The sequence below is a fragment of the Salmo salar genome, chromosome 29 (assembly GCF_965601325.2).
Source record: "Salmo salar chromosome 29, fSalSal1, whole genome shotgun sequence".
NCBI classification, from domain to species: domain Eukaryota; kingdom Metazoa; phylum Chordata; class Actinopteri; order Salmoniformes; family Salmonidae; genus Salmo; species Salmo salar.
This window is the reverse complement of record NC_138319.1, coordinates 28,228,064-28,240,502: the sequence shown is the minus strand read 5'-3', so window position 1 is coordinate 28,240,502 and position 12,439 is coordinate 28,228,064. Positions and strand designations below refer to the sequence as shown.

Sequence of the window (12,439 nt, the reverse complement as noted above, 5' to 3'; positions counted from 1 at the left end):
GCGATTGGGACAAACAATCTCTGCTGCCCCCTCCTGAGCATCTAGTCAAACAGCAAGTACTGATGTGGCCACTATAAAGTGTGGTTGTGACAAGGGGATGTGGGGAGAGGTGTATGCGTGTGTGTGTGTGTGTGTGTGTGTGTGTGTGGTGTGTGTGTGTGTGTGTGTGTGTGTGTGTGTGTGTGTGTGTGTGTGTGTGTGTGTGTGTGCTTCTTGGGGGGGGGACACGTGATCTTACAACAGGATCGTGCTCCGTCATATCTGCCGTGAGCTTTAGACTCCTCTGAACTCGAGACAGACAGCACCTGTGGCAAATCAAATCAAAGTTTATTTGTCATGTGCGCTGAATACAACAGTTGTAGACCTTACAGTGAAATACTTACTTACAGGCTCTAACCAACAGTGCAAAAAAAGTATTAGGTGAACAATAGGTAAGTAAAGAAATAAAAACAACAGTAAAAAATAACAGTAGCGAGGCTACATACAGACACCGGTTAGTCGGGCTGATTGAGGTAGTATGTACATGTAGATATGGTTAAAGTGACTATGCATATATGATGAACAGAGAGTAGCAGTAGCGTAAAAGAGGGATTGGCGGATGGTGGGACACAATGCAGATAGCTCGGTTAGCCAATGTGTGGGGGCACTGGTTGGTCGGGCCAATTGAGGTAGTATGTACATGAATGTATAGTTAAAGTGACTATGCATATATGATAAACAGAGAGTAGCAGCAGCGTAAAAGAGGGGTTGGGGGGTGGCACACAATGCAAATAGTCCGGGTAGCCTTTTGATTACCTGTTCAGGAGTCTTATGGCTTGGGGGTAAAAACTGTTGAGAAGCCTTTTTGTCCTAGACTTGGCACTCTGGTACCGCTTGCCATGCGGTAGTAGAGAGAACAGTCTATGACTGGGGTGGCTGGGGTCTTTGACAATTTTTAGGCTCTTCCTCTGACACCACAGGGTGTAGAGGTCCTGGATGGCAGGCGGCTTGGCCCCAGTGATGTACTGGGCCGTACGTACTACCCTCCGTAGTGCCTTGCGGTCAGAGGGCGAGCAATTGCCGTACCAGGCAGTGATGCAACCAGTCAGGATGCTCTTGATGTTGCAGCTGTAGAACCTTTTGAGGATCTGAGGACCCATGCCAAATCTTTTTAGTTTCCTGAGGGGGAATAGGCTTTGTCGTGCCCTCTTCACGACTGTCTTGGTGTGCTTGGACCATTCTAGTTTGTTGGTGATGTGGACACCAAGGAACTTGAAGCTCTCAACCTGCTCCACTACAGCCCCATCGATGAGAATGTGGGCGTGCTCGGTCCTCCTTTTCCTGTAGTCCACAATCATCTCCTTAGTCTTGGTTACGTTGAAGGATAGGTTGTTATTCTGGCACCACCCGGCCAGGTCTCTGACCTCCTGCCTATAGGCTGTCTCGTCATTGTCGGTGATCAGGCCTACCACTGTTGTGTCGTCTGCAAACTTAATGATGGTGTTGGAGTCGTGCCTGGTCATGCAGTTGTGGGTGAACAGGGAGTACAGGAGGGAACTGAACACGCACCCCTGGGGGGCTCCAGTGTTGAGGATCAGCGTGGCAGATGTGTTGCTACCTACCCTCACCACCTGGGGGTGGCCCGTCAGGAAGTCCAGGATCCAGTTGCAGAGGGAGGTGTTTAGTCCCAGGATCCTTAGCTTAGTGATGAGCTTTGAGTACTATGGTGTTGAACGCTGAGCTGTAGTCAATGAATAGCATTCTCACATAGGTGTTCCTTTTGTCCAGGTGGGAAAGGGCAGTGTGGAGTGCAATAGAGATTGCATCATCTGTGGATCTGTTTGGGCGGTATGCAAATTGGAGTGGGTCTAGGGTTTCTGGGATAATGGTGTTGATGTGAGCCATTACCAGCCTTTCAAAGCACTTCATGGCTACGGACGTGAGTGCTACGGGTCTGTAGTCATTTAGGCGGGTTACCTTTGTGTTCTTGGGCACAGGGACTATGGTGGTCTGCTTGAAACATGTTGGTATTACAGACTCAATCAGGGACATGTTGAAAATATCAGTGAAGACACCTGCCAGTTGGTCAGCACATGCCCGGAGCACACGTCCTGGTAATCCGTCTGGCCCCGCAGCGTTGTGTATGTTGACCTGTTTAAAGGTCTTACTCACGTCGACTACGGAGAGCGTGATCACACAGTCGTCCAGAACAGCTGATGCTCTCACGCATGCCTCAGTGTTGCTTGCCTTGAATCATGCATAGAAGTCACTTAACTCGTATGGTAGGCTAGTGTCAATAGGCAGCTCGCGGCTGTGCTTCCCTGTGTAGTCTGTAATAGTTTGCAAGCCCTGCCACATAAGACGAGCGTCGGAGCCGGTGTAGTACGATTCAGTCTTTGCCCTGTATTGACGCTTTGCCTGTTTGATGGTTCGTCGGAGGGCATAGCAGGATTTCTTATAAGCTTCCGGGTTAGAGTCCCGCACCTTGAAAGCGGCAGCTCTACCCTTTAGCTCAGTGCGAATGTTGCCTGTAATCCATACCCTCAGTTATCCTGTTAGGGCTAGGGGGCAGTATTGACACGGCTGGATAAAAAACATACCCGATTTAATCTGGTTACCACTCCTACCCAGTAACTAGAATATGCATATACTTATTACATATGGATAGAAAACACCCTAAATTTTCTAAAACTGTTTGAATGGTGTCTGTGAGTATAACAGACCTCAAATGGCAGGTCAAAACCTGAGAGATTCCTTTACAGGAAGTGGCCTGTCTGACCATTTCTTGAACTTCTTTTCCATCTCTATCATTTACTAAGGATCTCTGCTCTAACGTGACACTTCCCACGTCGTCCATAGGCGCTCAGAGCCCGGGAAAAAACAGAATGTCGTCATTCCAGCCCCAGGCTGAAACACATTATCGCCTTTCTCAAGTGGCCGATCAAGGGACACTGGGCTTATGCGCGTGACCCGACCGCCCCCGCCTTTGGGATTTTTTCCTCTGTTTGCCGAAAAGGAGATTCCCTGTCGGAATATTATCGCTTTTCTACGAGAAAAATGTCGTAAAAATTGATTTTAAACAGCGGTTGACATGCTTCGAAGTACGGTAATGGAATATTTAGAATTTTATTGTCACGAATTGCGCCATGCGCGCGACACTTCTTTACTATTTCGGATAGTGTCTGGAACGCACAAACAAAACGCCGCTATTCGGATATAACGATGGATTATTTTGGACCAAACCAACATTTGTTATTGAAGTAGCAGTCCTGGGTGTGCATTCTGACGAAGACAACAAAAGGTAATCAAACTTTTATAATAGTAAATATGATTATGGTGAGTGCTAAACTTGCCGGGTGTCTAAATAGCGAGCCCGTGATGCCTGGGCTATGTACTTAGAATATTGCAAAATGTGCTTTCACCAAAAAGCTATTTTAAAATCGGACATATCGAGTGCATAGAGGAGGTCTGTATCTATAATTCTTAAAATAATTGTTATGCTTTTTGTGAACGTTTATCGTGAGTAATTTAGTAAAATGTTAGCGAATTCCCCGGAAGTTTGCGGGGGGTATGCTAGTTCTGAACGTCACATGCTAATGTAAAAAGCTGGTTTTTGATATAAATATGAACTTGATTGAACAAAACATGCATGTATTGTATAACATAATGTCCTAGGGTTGTCATCTGATGAAGATCATCAAAGGTGAGTGCTGCATTTAGCTGTCTTCTGGGTTTTGGTGACATTATATGCTGGCTTGAAAAATGGGTGTCTGATTATTTCTGGCTTGGTACTCTGCTGACATAATCTAATGTTTTGCTTTCGTTGTAAAGCCTTTTTGAAATCGGACAGTGTGGTTAGATTAACGAGAGTCTTGTCTTTAAATAGCTGTAAAATAGTCATATGTTTGAGAAATTTAAGTAATAGGATTTTTAACGTTTTGAAAATCGCGCCACAGGCTGCCAGTGGCTGTTACGTAGGTGTTATGTTACCTTCTGCCTGCTCTTTGTGGATTTAGGCCGGGGTTGATGTTAAGCATTTTACGTCAAATCGCTTAGTAAATAGTGCTGTATGTGTAATCCATGTTAAAGTGCCATAATAAGTATGCAGTATTGAAGATAACTGACTCAGATGGCAGATAACTGTGACTAACTGTTGTATTCAGTAAGGACAGATTCCTGCATCCATAAGGCGAGGTCTGTTTTCAATACTGCATCTGTACAAAGAGCACCGTGTGTTTGTTTGTGTGTGTGTGTAAACTCAGTGAGGAATAATATTTGAGGAGGAAGGAAGTTTCTTCATGTATCCCAGAGTCCTCAGAGGAGGACTCTCATTTTTCAGGACTCTCAATCGAGTCTTTGTGTATGGAATACTTGGTACGCTTCAGAATGCTAAACTCCATCTCCCATCTCTCTCCCTCCTACAGATGCTAGAGGCTTCACCCCTGAAGGAGGTAAAATAGACACACACACACACACACACACACACACACACACACACACACACACACACACACACACACACACACACACACACACACACACACACACACACACACACACACAGAGACCTTCTGTAACATGTACTGATGGTCTCTACATGGTTCTTATATTATGTAGACTTCCTTGGGGTTGTCAGTCAGTGAGTGTTGTGATTTGTTTCTGTCTGTGTGTTTGTAGTTCCATACGATGAGCCCCCGGCAGTCCCCTACTGGCCCTACACCACCTCAGACTTCTGGCACTACGTAGAGTACTTCAGGTCTATTGGAGCCTACAAGCACATCAACGAAATGGCCCGGGCCTTCTATGCTCACCAACACCTGGGAGACACACTGGGATATGAGACCAACGAGGGACACGAACACTGAGGAGAGAGAGGAGACGGAGATAGGGAGGGGGGAGGGGGGGTACGGTAGAGGGAGAATAGAGAGGAGGAGAGAGGGTGGGGAGAGGGTCAGGAAGGGAGAAGAGAGGGGGAGAATGATGAGAGGGGATGGACGGAGGGAGAGGCCCCATAAGGTTATGTAATATTGTATATTGAAATGCATTTAATAAATATGAGACTTTATAAGCAAATGTAATTTAACTTATTATGAAATATATGAATGCGTCTCACATACCTGAAAAAACACATGAATTTCAACGGCTATAATATAAAACGTTACATAAATGTAATGTGCAATATGAATGAAATTTGACCAGAAATTTGATCTCATTGTCATAATTTACCATATTTGATGTGGATACTTGCAAGGATTGAAATGCAATAGGAATTTTGTATGAGGAATGTTTACAAAGATAAAGTTATTTTACAATCAGTTATAGGTTTCCCATCCTTGGGTATGTAACTCCTGTCATCACCTGGAGGTTTGTACCATATTTTACCTAGTTTTACCTAAGTCTGTAGTAGCTGTACCTGGCTATCTTCTGAAGCCTACCTTTGCTTCAATCTGTACACCCAAACGACCGTTGGTTCCGTGTGAAAGTCAAGCGCATTATACTGTTACCAAAGCAGGAAGTGGTGTTACACGGAAAAGGGTCCGGTTTCTATTGTTTACGTCGACAGAGAACATCTAGCTATATAGTTAGCTAATATTCCTTACGGTACCTAGTTCAAAACAGAAATTATCATGAAACCAGCGGTGGACGAGATGTTCCCTGAAGGCGCCGGGCCTTATGTGGATCTAGACGAGGTTAGTAATCATCAGGGGACACGAGAGAATCGCCGACCTAGCCTAGCTACAGTAACTCCAACGCTAACCTAGCCAGCTAACGTTAGTGACTCGGATAGAAAAAACGCCTGCTGTTAATTAAGAGCGGCGTCGCTCGGTCTGAATATTAACGTTCATCGCTCGCGGTACGGTTTAAGAAGCATAAGGACCTTATGTTTCATATCAACAATAACAAAGATGAGGGGCGTGTTTCGAAAGCCGAATCGCAAGTGATGATTATTGACGTTTCTAAACGTTAGATCACAGTGTTGGGATTGTAGTTCACATGACCCAGTTGTGGGCGAAGCTGAGGGATGAAAACTGTAGGGAGAAGGCAGAATGCTGCCTAGAGTTTTCGAGAACTAGATGTATGCCCAGTAACACACTCGTGTTGTCCGTGGACCGACTCGTACATAAAACATCCTACATTCAGGCTGCAAAGGCATCAATTCTATCGTTAACTCGTTTTTTTTTTGCCCTCAGCTTCGCCCACGAATGAAGGATGCTTTATGTACGAGTCGGTCCACGGAGGACATGACCGGGAATGCACATCAACCCTAGGCGAAAGTGCATGGGTGCTAGGCTATAGCACAGACCGTTTTTTTAAACCTAAACTGTCACCTTTTTGTCTGTAGACTTAACTGTCTTTGATTTCTAGCTGATGTGTTTTCTTTACTTGGCTTACATTGTTTTAAAGTTGTCCCTGTGTGTGGGTGTGTCTGATTCTTCAGGCAGGGGGCAGCAGCGGTCTGCTCATGGACCTGGCAGCAAATGAGAAAGCAGTGCACTCGGACTTCTTCAACGGTCAGTCAGACACACACACACACACACACACACACACACACACACACACACACACACCGTAGAGGCTAGGTGGGGCTGGAGGCTAGACTAGAGCAGTGTTTCTCAAACCTATCCTTGAGTATCTCATTTTACTTATTTGTTCTATTCCAGTACTAGCATACCTGATTTAAACTAATCGAGTGCTGATGAGTAGCTGACCAGTTGAATCAGCTGTGCTGGTGGAATGGGTGGAGAGGTTGGGGGAAACACTGGGCTAGACTGGGTAGAGAAGCATCTTGGGGGCTAGGGAGGGGTCTTATGAAAGTGTTCTGTGTGTGTTTGCTTTGCCAACAGGGCCGTCTCACAGAAACTCACATGTCTTTTCCCTGTAAACTTCAATTAACAACACACGCACCACACAGTGTAGCTAATGTGTTTTCCATCTGGCAGTGTTAGCCACGGGACAAACAGTTTATGGCTCAGCAACACATGACCTAGAAAGTGATCATTAAAAAGAGGAGAGGAGAAGAGAAGGAATGGTTAAAGGGAGGCTTCAGGAGGAATGGTTAAAGGGAGACTTCAGGAGGAATGGTTAGAGGGAGACTTCAGGAGGAATGGTTAAAGGGAGACTTCAGGAGGAATGGTTAAAGGGAGACTTCAGGAGGAATGGTTAAAGGGAGACTTCAGGAGGAATGGTTAAAGGGAGACTTCAGGAGGAATGGTTAAAGGGAGACTTCAGGAGGAATGGTTAGAGGGAGACTTCAGGAGGAATGGTTAGAGGGAGACTTCAGGAGGAATGGTTAAAGGGAGACTTCAGGAGGAATGGTTAAAGGGAGACTTCAGGAGGAATGGTTAAAGGGAGACTTCAGGAGGAATGGTTAAAGGGAGACTTCAGGAGGAATGGTTAAAGGGAGACTTCAGGAGGAATGGTTAAAGGGAGACTTCAGGAGGAATGGTTAAAGGGAGACTTCAGGAGGAATGGTTAAAGGGAGACTTCAGGAGGAATGGTTAGAGGGAGACTTCAGGAGGAATGGTTAAAGGGAGACTTCAGGAGGAATGGTTAAAGGGAGACTTCAGGAGGAATGGTTAGAGGGAGACTTCAGGAGGAATGGTTAAAGGGAGACTTCAGGAGGAATGGTTAAAGGGAGACTTCAGGAGGAATGGTTAAAGGGAGACTTCAGGAGGAATGGTTAAAGGGAGACTTCAGGAGGAATGGTTAAAGGGAGACTTCAGGAGGAATGGTTAAAGGGAGACTTCAGGAGGAATGGTTAAAGGGAGACTTCAGGAGGAATGGTTAGAGGGAGACTTCAGGAGGAATGGTTAAAGGGAGACTTCAGGATTTTTGGCAATGAGCAACCTAACGCTAGTTAGCGTTGGCTCGTGAAACTACCGCTAACTTCCTTCATACTAGATACAGAGACATGACAACGGTATCCACCAGTTCATCTCACTCTGGGGATGTAGATAAAGGGCCTCATTGCAACAAAAAACGAAGTATCCCTTTAAAGAAGATATAAAGGAGGAGAGGAGCAGTAGAGAGAAGAGGAGAGTAGGGAACGGATAGGAGTAATGTCAGGAGGAGATGAGAAGAGAGGGGGAGCAGGGAAAGGAGGAGAAGAGAGGGGGAGCAGGGAAAGGAGGGGGAGCAGGGAAAGGAGGAGAAGAGAGGGGGAGCAGGGAAAGGAGGGGGAGCAGGGAAAGGAGGAGAGGAGGATGATAAAGGGGTTTATGGTTCCTGTTAGACTGAAACTCAGCAGGAAACCTAGCCAGCCTGCCGCTTTGAACACACTCACACACACCACGTATCACACAGGCACTCACACACACCACGTATCACACAGGCACTCACACACACCACGTATCACACAGGCACTCACACACACCACGTATCACACAGGCACTCACACACACCACGTATCACACAGGCACTCACACACACCACGTATCACACAGACACTCACACACACCACGTATCACACAGGCACTCACACACACTACGTATCACACAGGCACTCACACACACTACGTATCACACAGGCACTCACACACACCACGTATCACACAGACACTCACACACACCACGTATCACACAGGCACTCACACACACCACGTATCACACAGACACTCACACACACCACGTATCACACAGGCACTCACACACACTACGTATCACACAGGCACTCACACACACCACGTATCACACAGGCACTCACACACACTACGTATCACACAGGCACTCACACACACTACGTATCACACAGGCACTCACACACACTACGTATCACACAGGCACTCACACACACCACGTATCACACAGGCACTCACACACACCACGTATCACACAGGCACTCACACACACCACGTATCACACAGGCACTCACACACACCACGTATCACACAGGCACTCACACACACCACGTATCACACAGGCACTCACACACACCACGTATCACACAGGCACTCACACACACCACGTATCACACAGGCACTCACACACACTACGTATCACACAGGCACTCACACACACCACGTATCACACAGGCACTCACACACACCACGTATCACACAGGCACTCACACACACCCAGCAGAAAAACACATTCCCCTGTGTTTCTGTGGTGTCAGTGATTTTTGCCTTTTGAGTGGTTGTAGCTCCTGTAAAGCAGCACATTTGTTAACACCAAACCTCTCCTATCCTTAGGGAACCTAAAGTCCTAAGGCATTACCTACCAAATACTGACCTACAGTACTACTGCATGACCTGTTATGAGTCAGACTACAAACTGGACTACTATTTTAGAATGTTTTCAAACTTCACCATGCATATACTGTATCAGGGCACTCAGCAGATAGGAGCTATCAATCACATCAGAAGCTCACTGTTCTTTCTCTCTGTCTACCTGTCTCTCTGTCTCAGACTTTGAGGATCTGTTTGATGATGAGGACCTGCAGTGAATGAGGAAGACCCTATATACCCATGATTACGTGTGTGTGTGTGTGTGTGTGTGTGGTGTGTGTGTGTGTGTGTGTGTGTGTGTGTGTGTGTGTGAGACATTAAGATCGTAAGAACTGTAAAACCAGAACCATTTCCATGTTGGAAGTGCTTTTGAAGATCTGTCCTCATTTCCACTGTGTTTGTTAAATAAAGCCTTTTCTAAAAAGCAGGTGTGGGTGAATTCTGTGGATTCTATGCATTCCATAGACTGGCGAAATTATCAGTGTTGCCGTCGTGTTTCAATGTGCTGCGGCAGGTTGGCAGGCCTGTAGGCGCTGAGAAACACCTGTTAGTGGAGAAATAATTACATATGCCATAACATCACATACTCACGCATACCTATAATATTTATATCAACATCCCCAGCTAACATGACCACTACACAGATGGCTATTGTACAGCAACACTACAAAACATATAGAGCAGTGGTATTTAAAGTCAGGGTAGCGGGGGAACTGCAGTAGGGTTGCCCAATTTCTTTTTATATATGCACTACCAGTCAAAAGTTTTAGAACACCTACTCAGTCAAGGGTTTTTACTTTATTTGTACTAGTTTCGACGTTGTAGAATAATAGTGAAGACATCAAAACTATGAAATAACACATGAAATCATGTAGTAACCAAAAAAAGTGTTGAACAAATCAAAATATATTTGAGATTCTTCGAAGTAGCCACCCTTTGCCTTGATGACAGCTTTGCACACTCTTGGCATTCTCTTTACCAGCTTCATGAGGTAGTCACCTGGAACGCATTTCAATTAACAGGTGTGCCTTGTTTAAAGTTAAGTTGTGGAATTTCTTTCCTTCTTAATGCGTTTGATCAAATCAGTTGTGATTTGACAAGGTAGGGGTGGTATACAGAAGATATCCCTATTTGGTAAAAGACCAAGTCCGTATTATGGTAAGAACAGCTCAAATAAGCAAAGAGAAACGACAGACCATCATTACTTTAAGGCATGAAGGTCAGTCAATAAGGAACATTTCAAAAACTTTGAAAGTTTCTTCAAGTGCAGTTGCAAAAACCATCAAGCGCTATGATGAAACTGGCTCCCATGAGGACCGCCACAGGAAAGGAAGACCCAGAGTTACCTCTGCTGCAGAGGATAAATTCATTAGAGTTACCAGCCACAGAAATTGCAGCCTAAATAAACGCTTCACAGAGTTCAAGTAACAGACACATCTCAACATCAACTGTTCAGAGGAGACTGCGTGAATCAGGCCTTCATGGTTGAATTGCTGCAAAGAAATCACTACTAAATGACACCAATAAGAAGAAGAGACTTGCTTGGGCCAAGAAACACGAGGAATGGACATAAGACCAGTAGAACATTTGTCCTTTGGTCTGGAGTCCAAATTAGCGATTTTTGGGTCCAACTGTGAGACGGTGTGGGTGAACGGATGATCTCCGCATGTGTGGTTCCCACTGTGAAGCATGGAGGAAGAGGTGTGATGGTGTGGGGTTGCTTTGCTGGTGGCACTGTCTGTGATTTATTGAGGATTCAAGGCACACTTAACCAGCATGGCTACCACAGCATTCTGCAGCGATACGCCATCCCATCTGGTTTGGGCTTAGTGGGACTATCATTTGTTTTTCAACAGGACAATGGCCCAACACACCTCCAGGCTATTTTACCAAGAAGTAGAGTGATGGAGTGCTGCATCAAATGACCTGGCCTCCACAATCCCCCGACCTAAAACAAATTGAGATGGTTTGGGATGAGTTGCACCGCAGAGTGAAGGAAAAGCAGCCAGCAAGTGCTCAGCATATGTGGGAAGTCCTTCAAGACGGTTGGAAAAGCATTACAGGCGAAGCTGGTTGAGAGAATGCCAAGAGTGTGCAAAGCTGGCATCAAGGCAAAGGGTGGCTATTTGAAGAATCTAAAATCTAAAATATATTTTGATTTGTTTCACACTTTTTTGGACTTTTTGGACTTCATAGTTTTGATGTCTTCACTATTATTCTACAATGTAGATAATAGTAAAAAACATTAAGAAAAACCCTTGAATGTGTAGGTGTTCTAAAACTTTTGACCGGTAGTGTATATATCAATGTTATTCTCGGAGGCTACCCTGAACATATCCCAGTCCGCGTGATCAAAACAATCTTGAAGCTTGGATTCCAATTGGTCAGACGTTGAATATACTTTAGCACGGGGGGGGGTCTTGTAGCCATCCCAGAAGGGCGAGTAGCAGTGATCAAGTGTTTTAGCAGCACGAGTACTACAAATTTGCTTTGTTACTATCCCCAGCTACGATAAATGTGGCCTCAGGATATGTGGTTTCCAGTTTGCACAAAGTCCAGTGTAGTTCCTTGATGGCCATCGTAGTATCCGCTGTGACTAAAACTGAAAAGAATTATCTTGGGAGGTAATACGGTCGTAATTTGATTGTGAGGTATTCTAGGTCGGGTGAACTAAAGGACTTGAGTTCCTGTACGTTACCACAATCATACCATGAGTAGTTAATCATAAAACATACACACGTTGAACTCTGTGTGTGTGTTTGAGACTTACACGATGGCATCAACACAGGGTGGCATGGCGTTTTGGATGTGGTATCCTTGCAGTCTAAATTTGATGTGAGAGTCAGACACACTTGTGCAGCAACTTGTGGTGACCTTAGTTGGCCGACGATCTGATAGATAAAAGGGAAGAAAGGAAGTGAGAGAGAAAGGGAGACAGAGAAGGACAGAAATAAAAGATTTAGACAGGCAGCCCAATTCTGTTCTTTTGTTTTTACTAATTGGTATTTTTGACCAATCCGATCAGCTCTGAAAAAGATTGATGTGAAAGAGATCTGATGTGATTGGTCAAAAGACCATTTAGTGGAAAAAATAAATGAGAATGGGCTGCCTGTGTAAACGCAGCCTCTGATCTCTAAACTAACCATAAACATGGTGTGTTTTTAGTTTGTATTTGTACTTATTATGGATCCACATTAGCTCTTCCTGGGGTCCAGCAAAATTAGGGCAGTTTA

General features: G+C 45.1%; 2 protein-coding genes across 2 annotated transcripts; both read left to right on the top strand.

Annotated features, from left to right (window-relative positions):
• Positions 1–4,277: 4,277 nt before the first annotated feature.
• Positions 4,278–5,612, top strand: LOC106590484 (otospiralin-like). Its single transcript, XM_082970633.1, has 3 exons — positions 4,278–4,353; positions 4,404–4,430; positions 4,657–5,612. Exons 1-3 carry the CDS (start codon positions 4,278–4,280, stop codon positions 4,842–4,844), a joined length of 291 nt encoding a protein of 96 aa, XP_082826759.1. The 3' UTR covers positions 4,845–5,612.
• On the top strand, positions 5,483–9,633 carry LOC106590495 (COP9 signalosome complex subunit 9). The gene is made up of 3 exons (XM_014181582.3): positions 5,483–5,669; positions 6,419–6,491; positions 9,387–9,633. Exons 1-3 carry the CDS (start codon positions 5,607–5,609, stop codon positions 9,422–9,424), a joined length of 174 nt encoding a protein of 57 aa, XP_014037057.1. The 5' UTR covers positions 5,483–5,606; the 3' UTR covers positions 9,425–9,633.
• The last annotated feature ends 2,806 nt before the right edge of the window (positions 9,634–12,439 follow it).

Excerpts from the sequence above, each read along its gene's own strand:
- LOC106590484 (XM_082970633.1), top strand. The coding sequence starts at position 4,278 with ATGTATCCCAGAGTCCTCAGAGGAGGACTCTCATTTTTCAGGACTCTC. Across the intron at positions 4,354-4,403 it reads CTTTGTGTATGGAATACTTG|ATGCTAGAGGCTTCACCCCT; the intron begins GTACGCTTCAGA and ends TCCCTCCTACAG. Across the intron at positions 4,431-4,656 it reads AGGCTTCACCCCTGAAGGAG|TTCCATACGATGAGCCCCCG; the intron begins GTAAAATAGACA and ends GTGTGTTTGTAG.
- LOC106590495 (XM_014181582.3), top strand. The coding sequence starts at position 5,607 with ATGAAACCAGCGGTGGACGAGATGTTCCCTGAAGGCGCCGGGCCTTAT. Across the intron at positions 5,670-6,418 it reads CTTATGTGGATCTAGACGAG|GCAGGGGGCAGCAGCGGTCT; the intron begins GTTAGTAATCAT and ends CTGATTCTTCAG. Across the intron at positions 6,492-9,386 it reads GCACTCGGACTTCTTCAACG|ACTTTGAGGATCTGTTTGAT; the intron begins GTCAGTCAGACA and ends TCTCTGTCTCAG.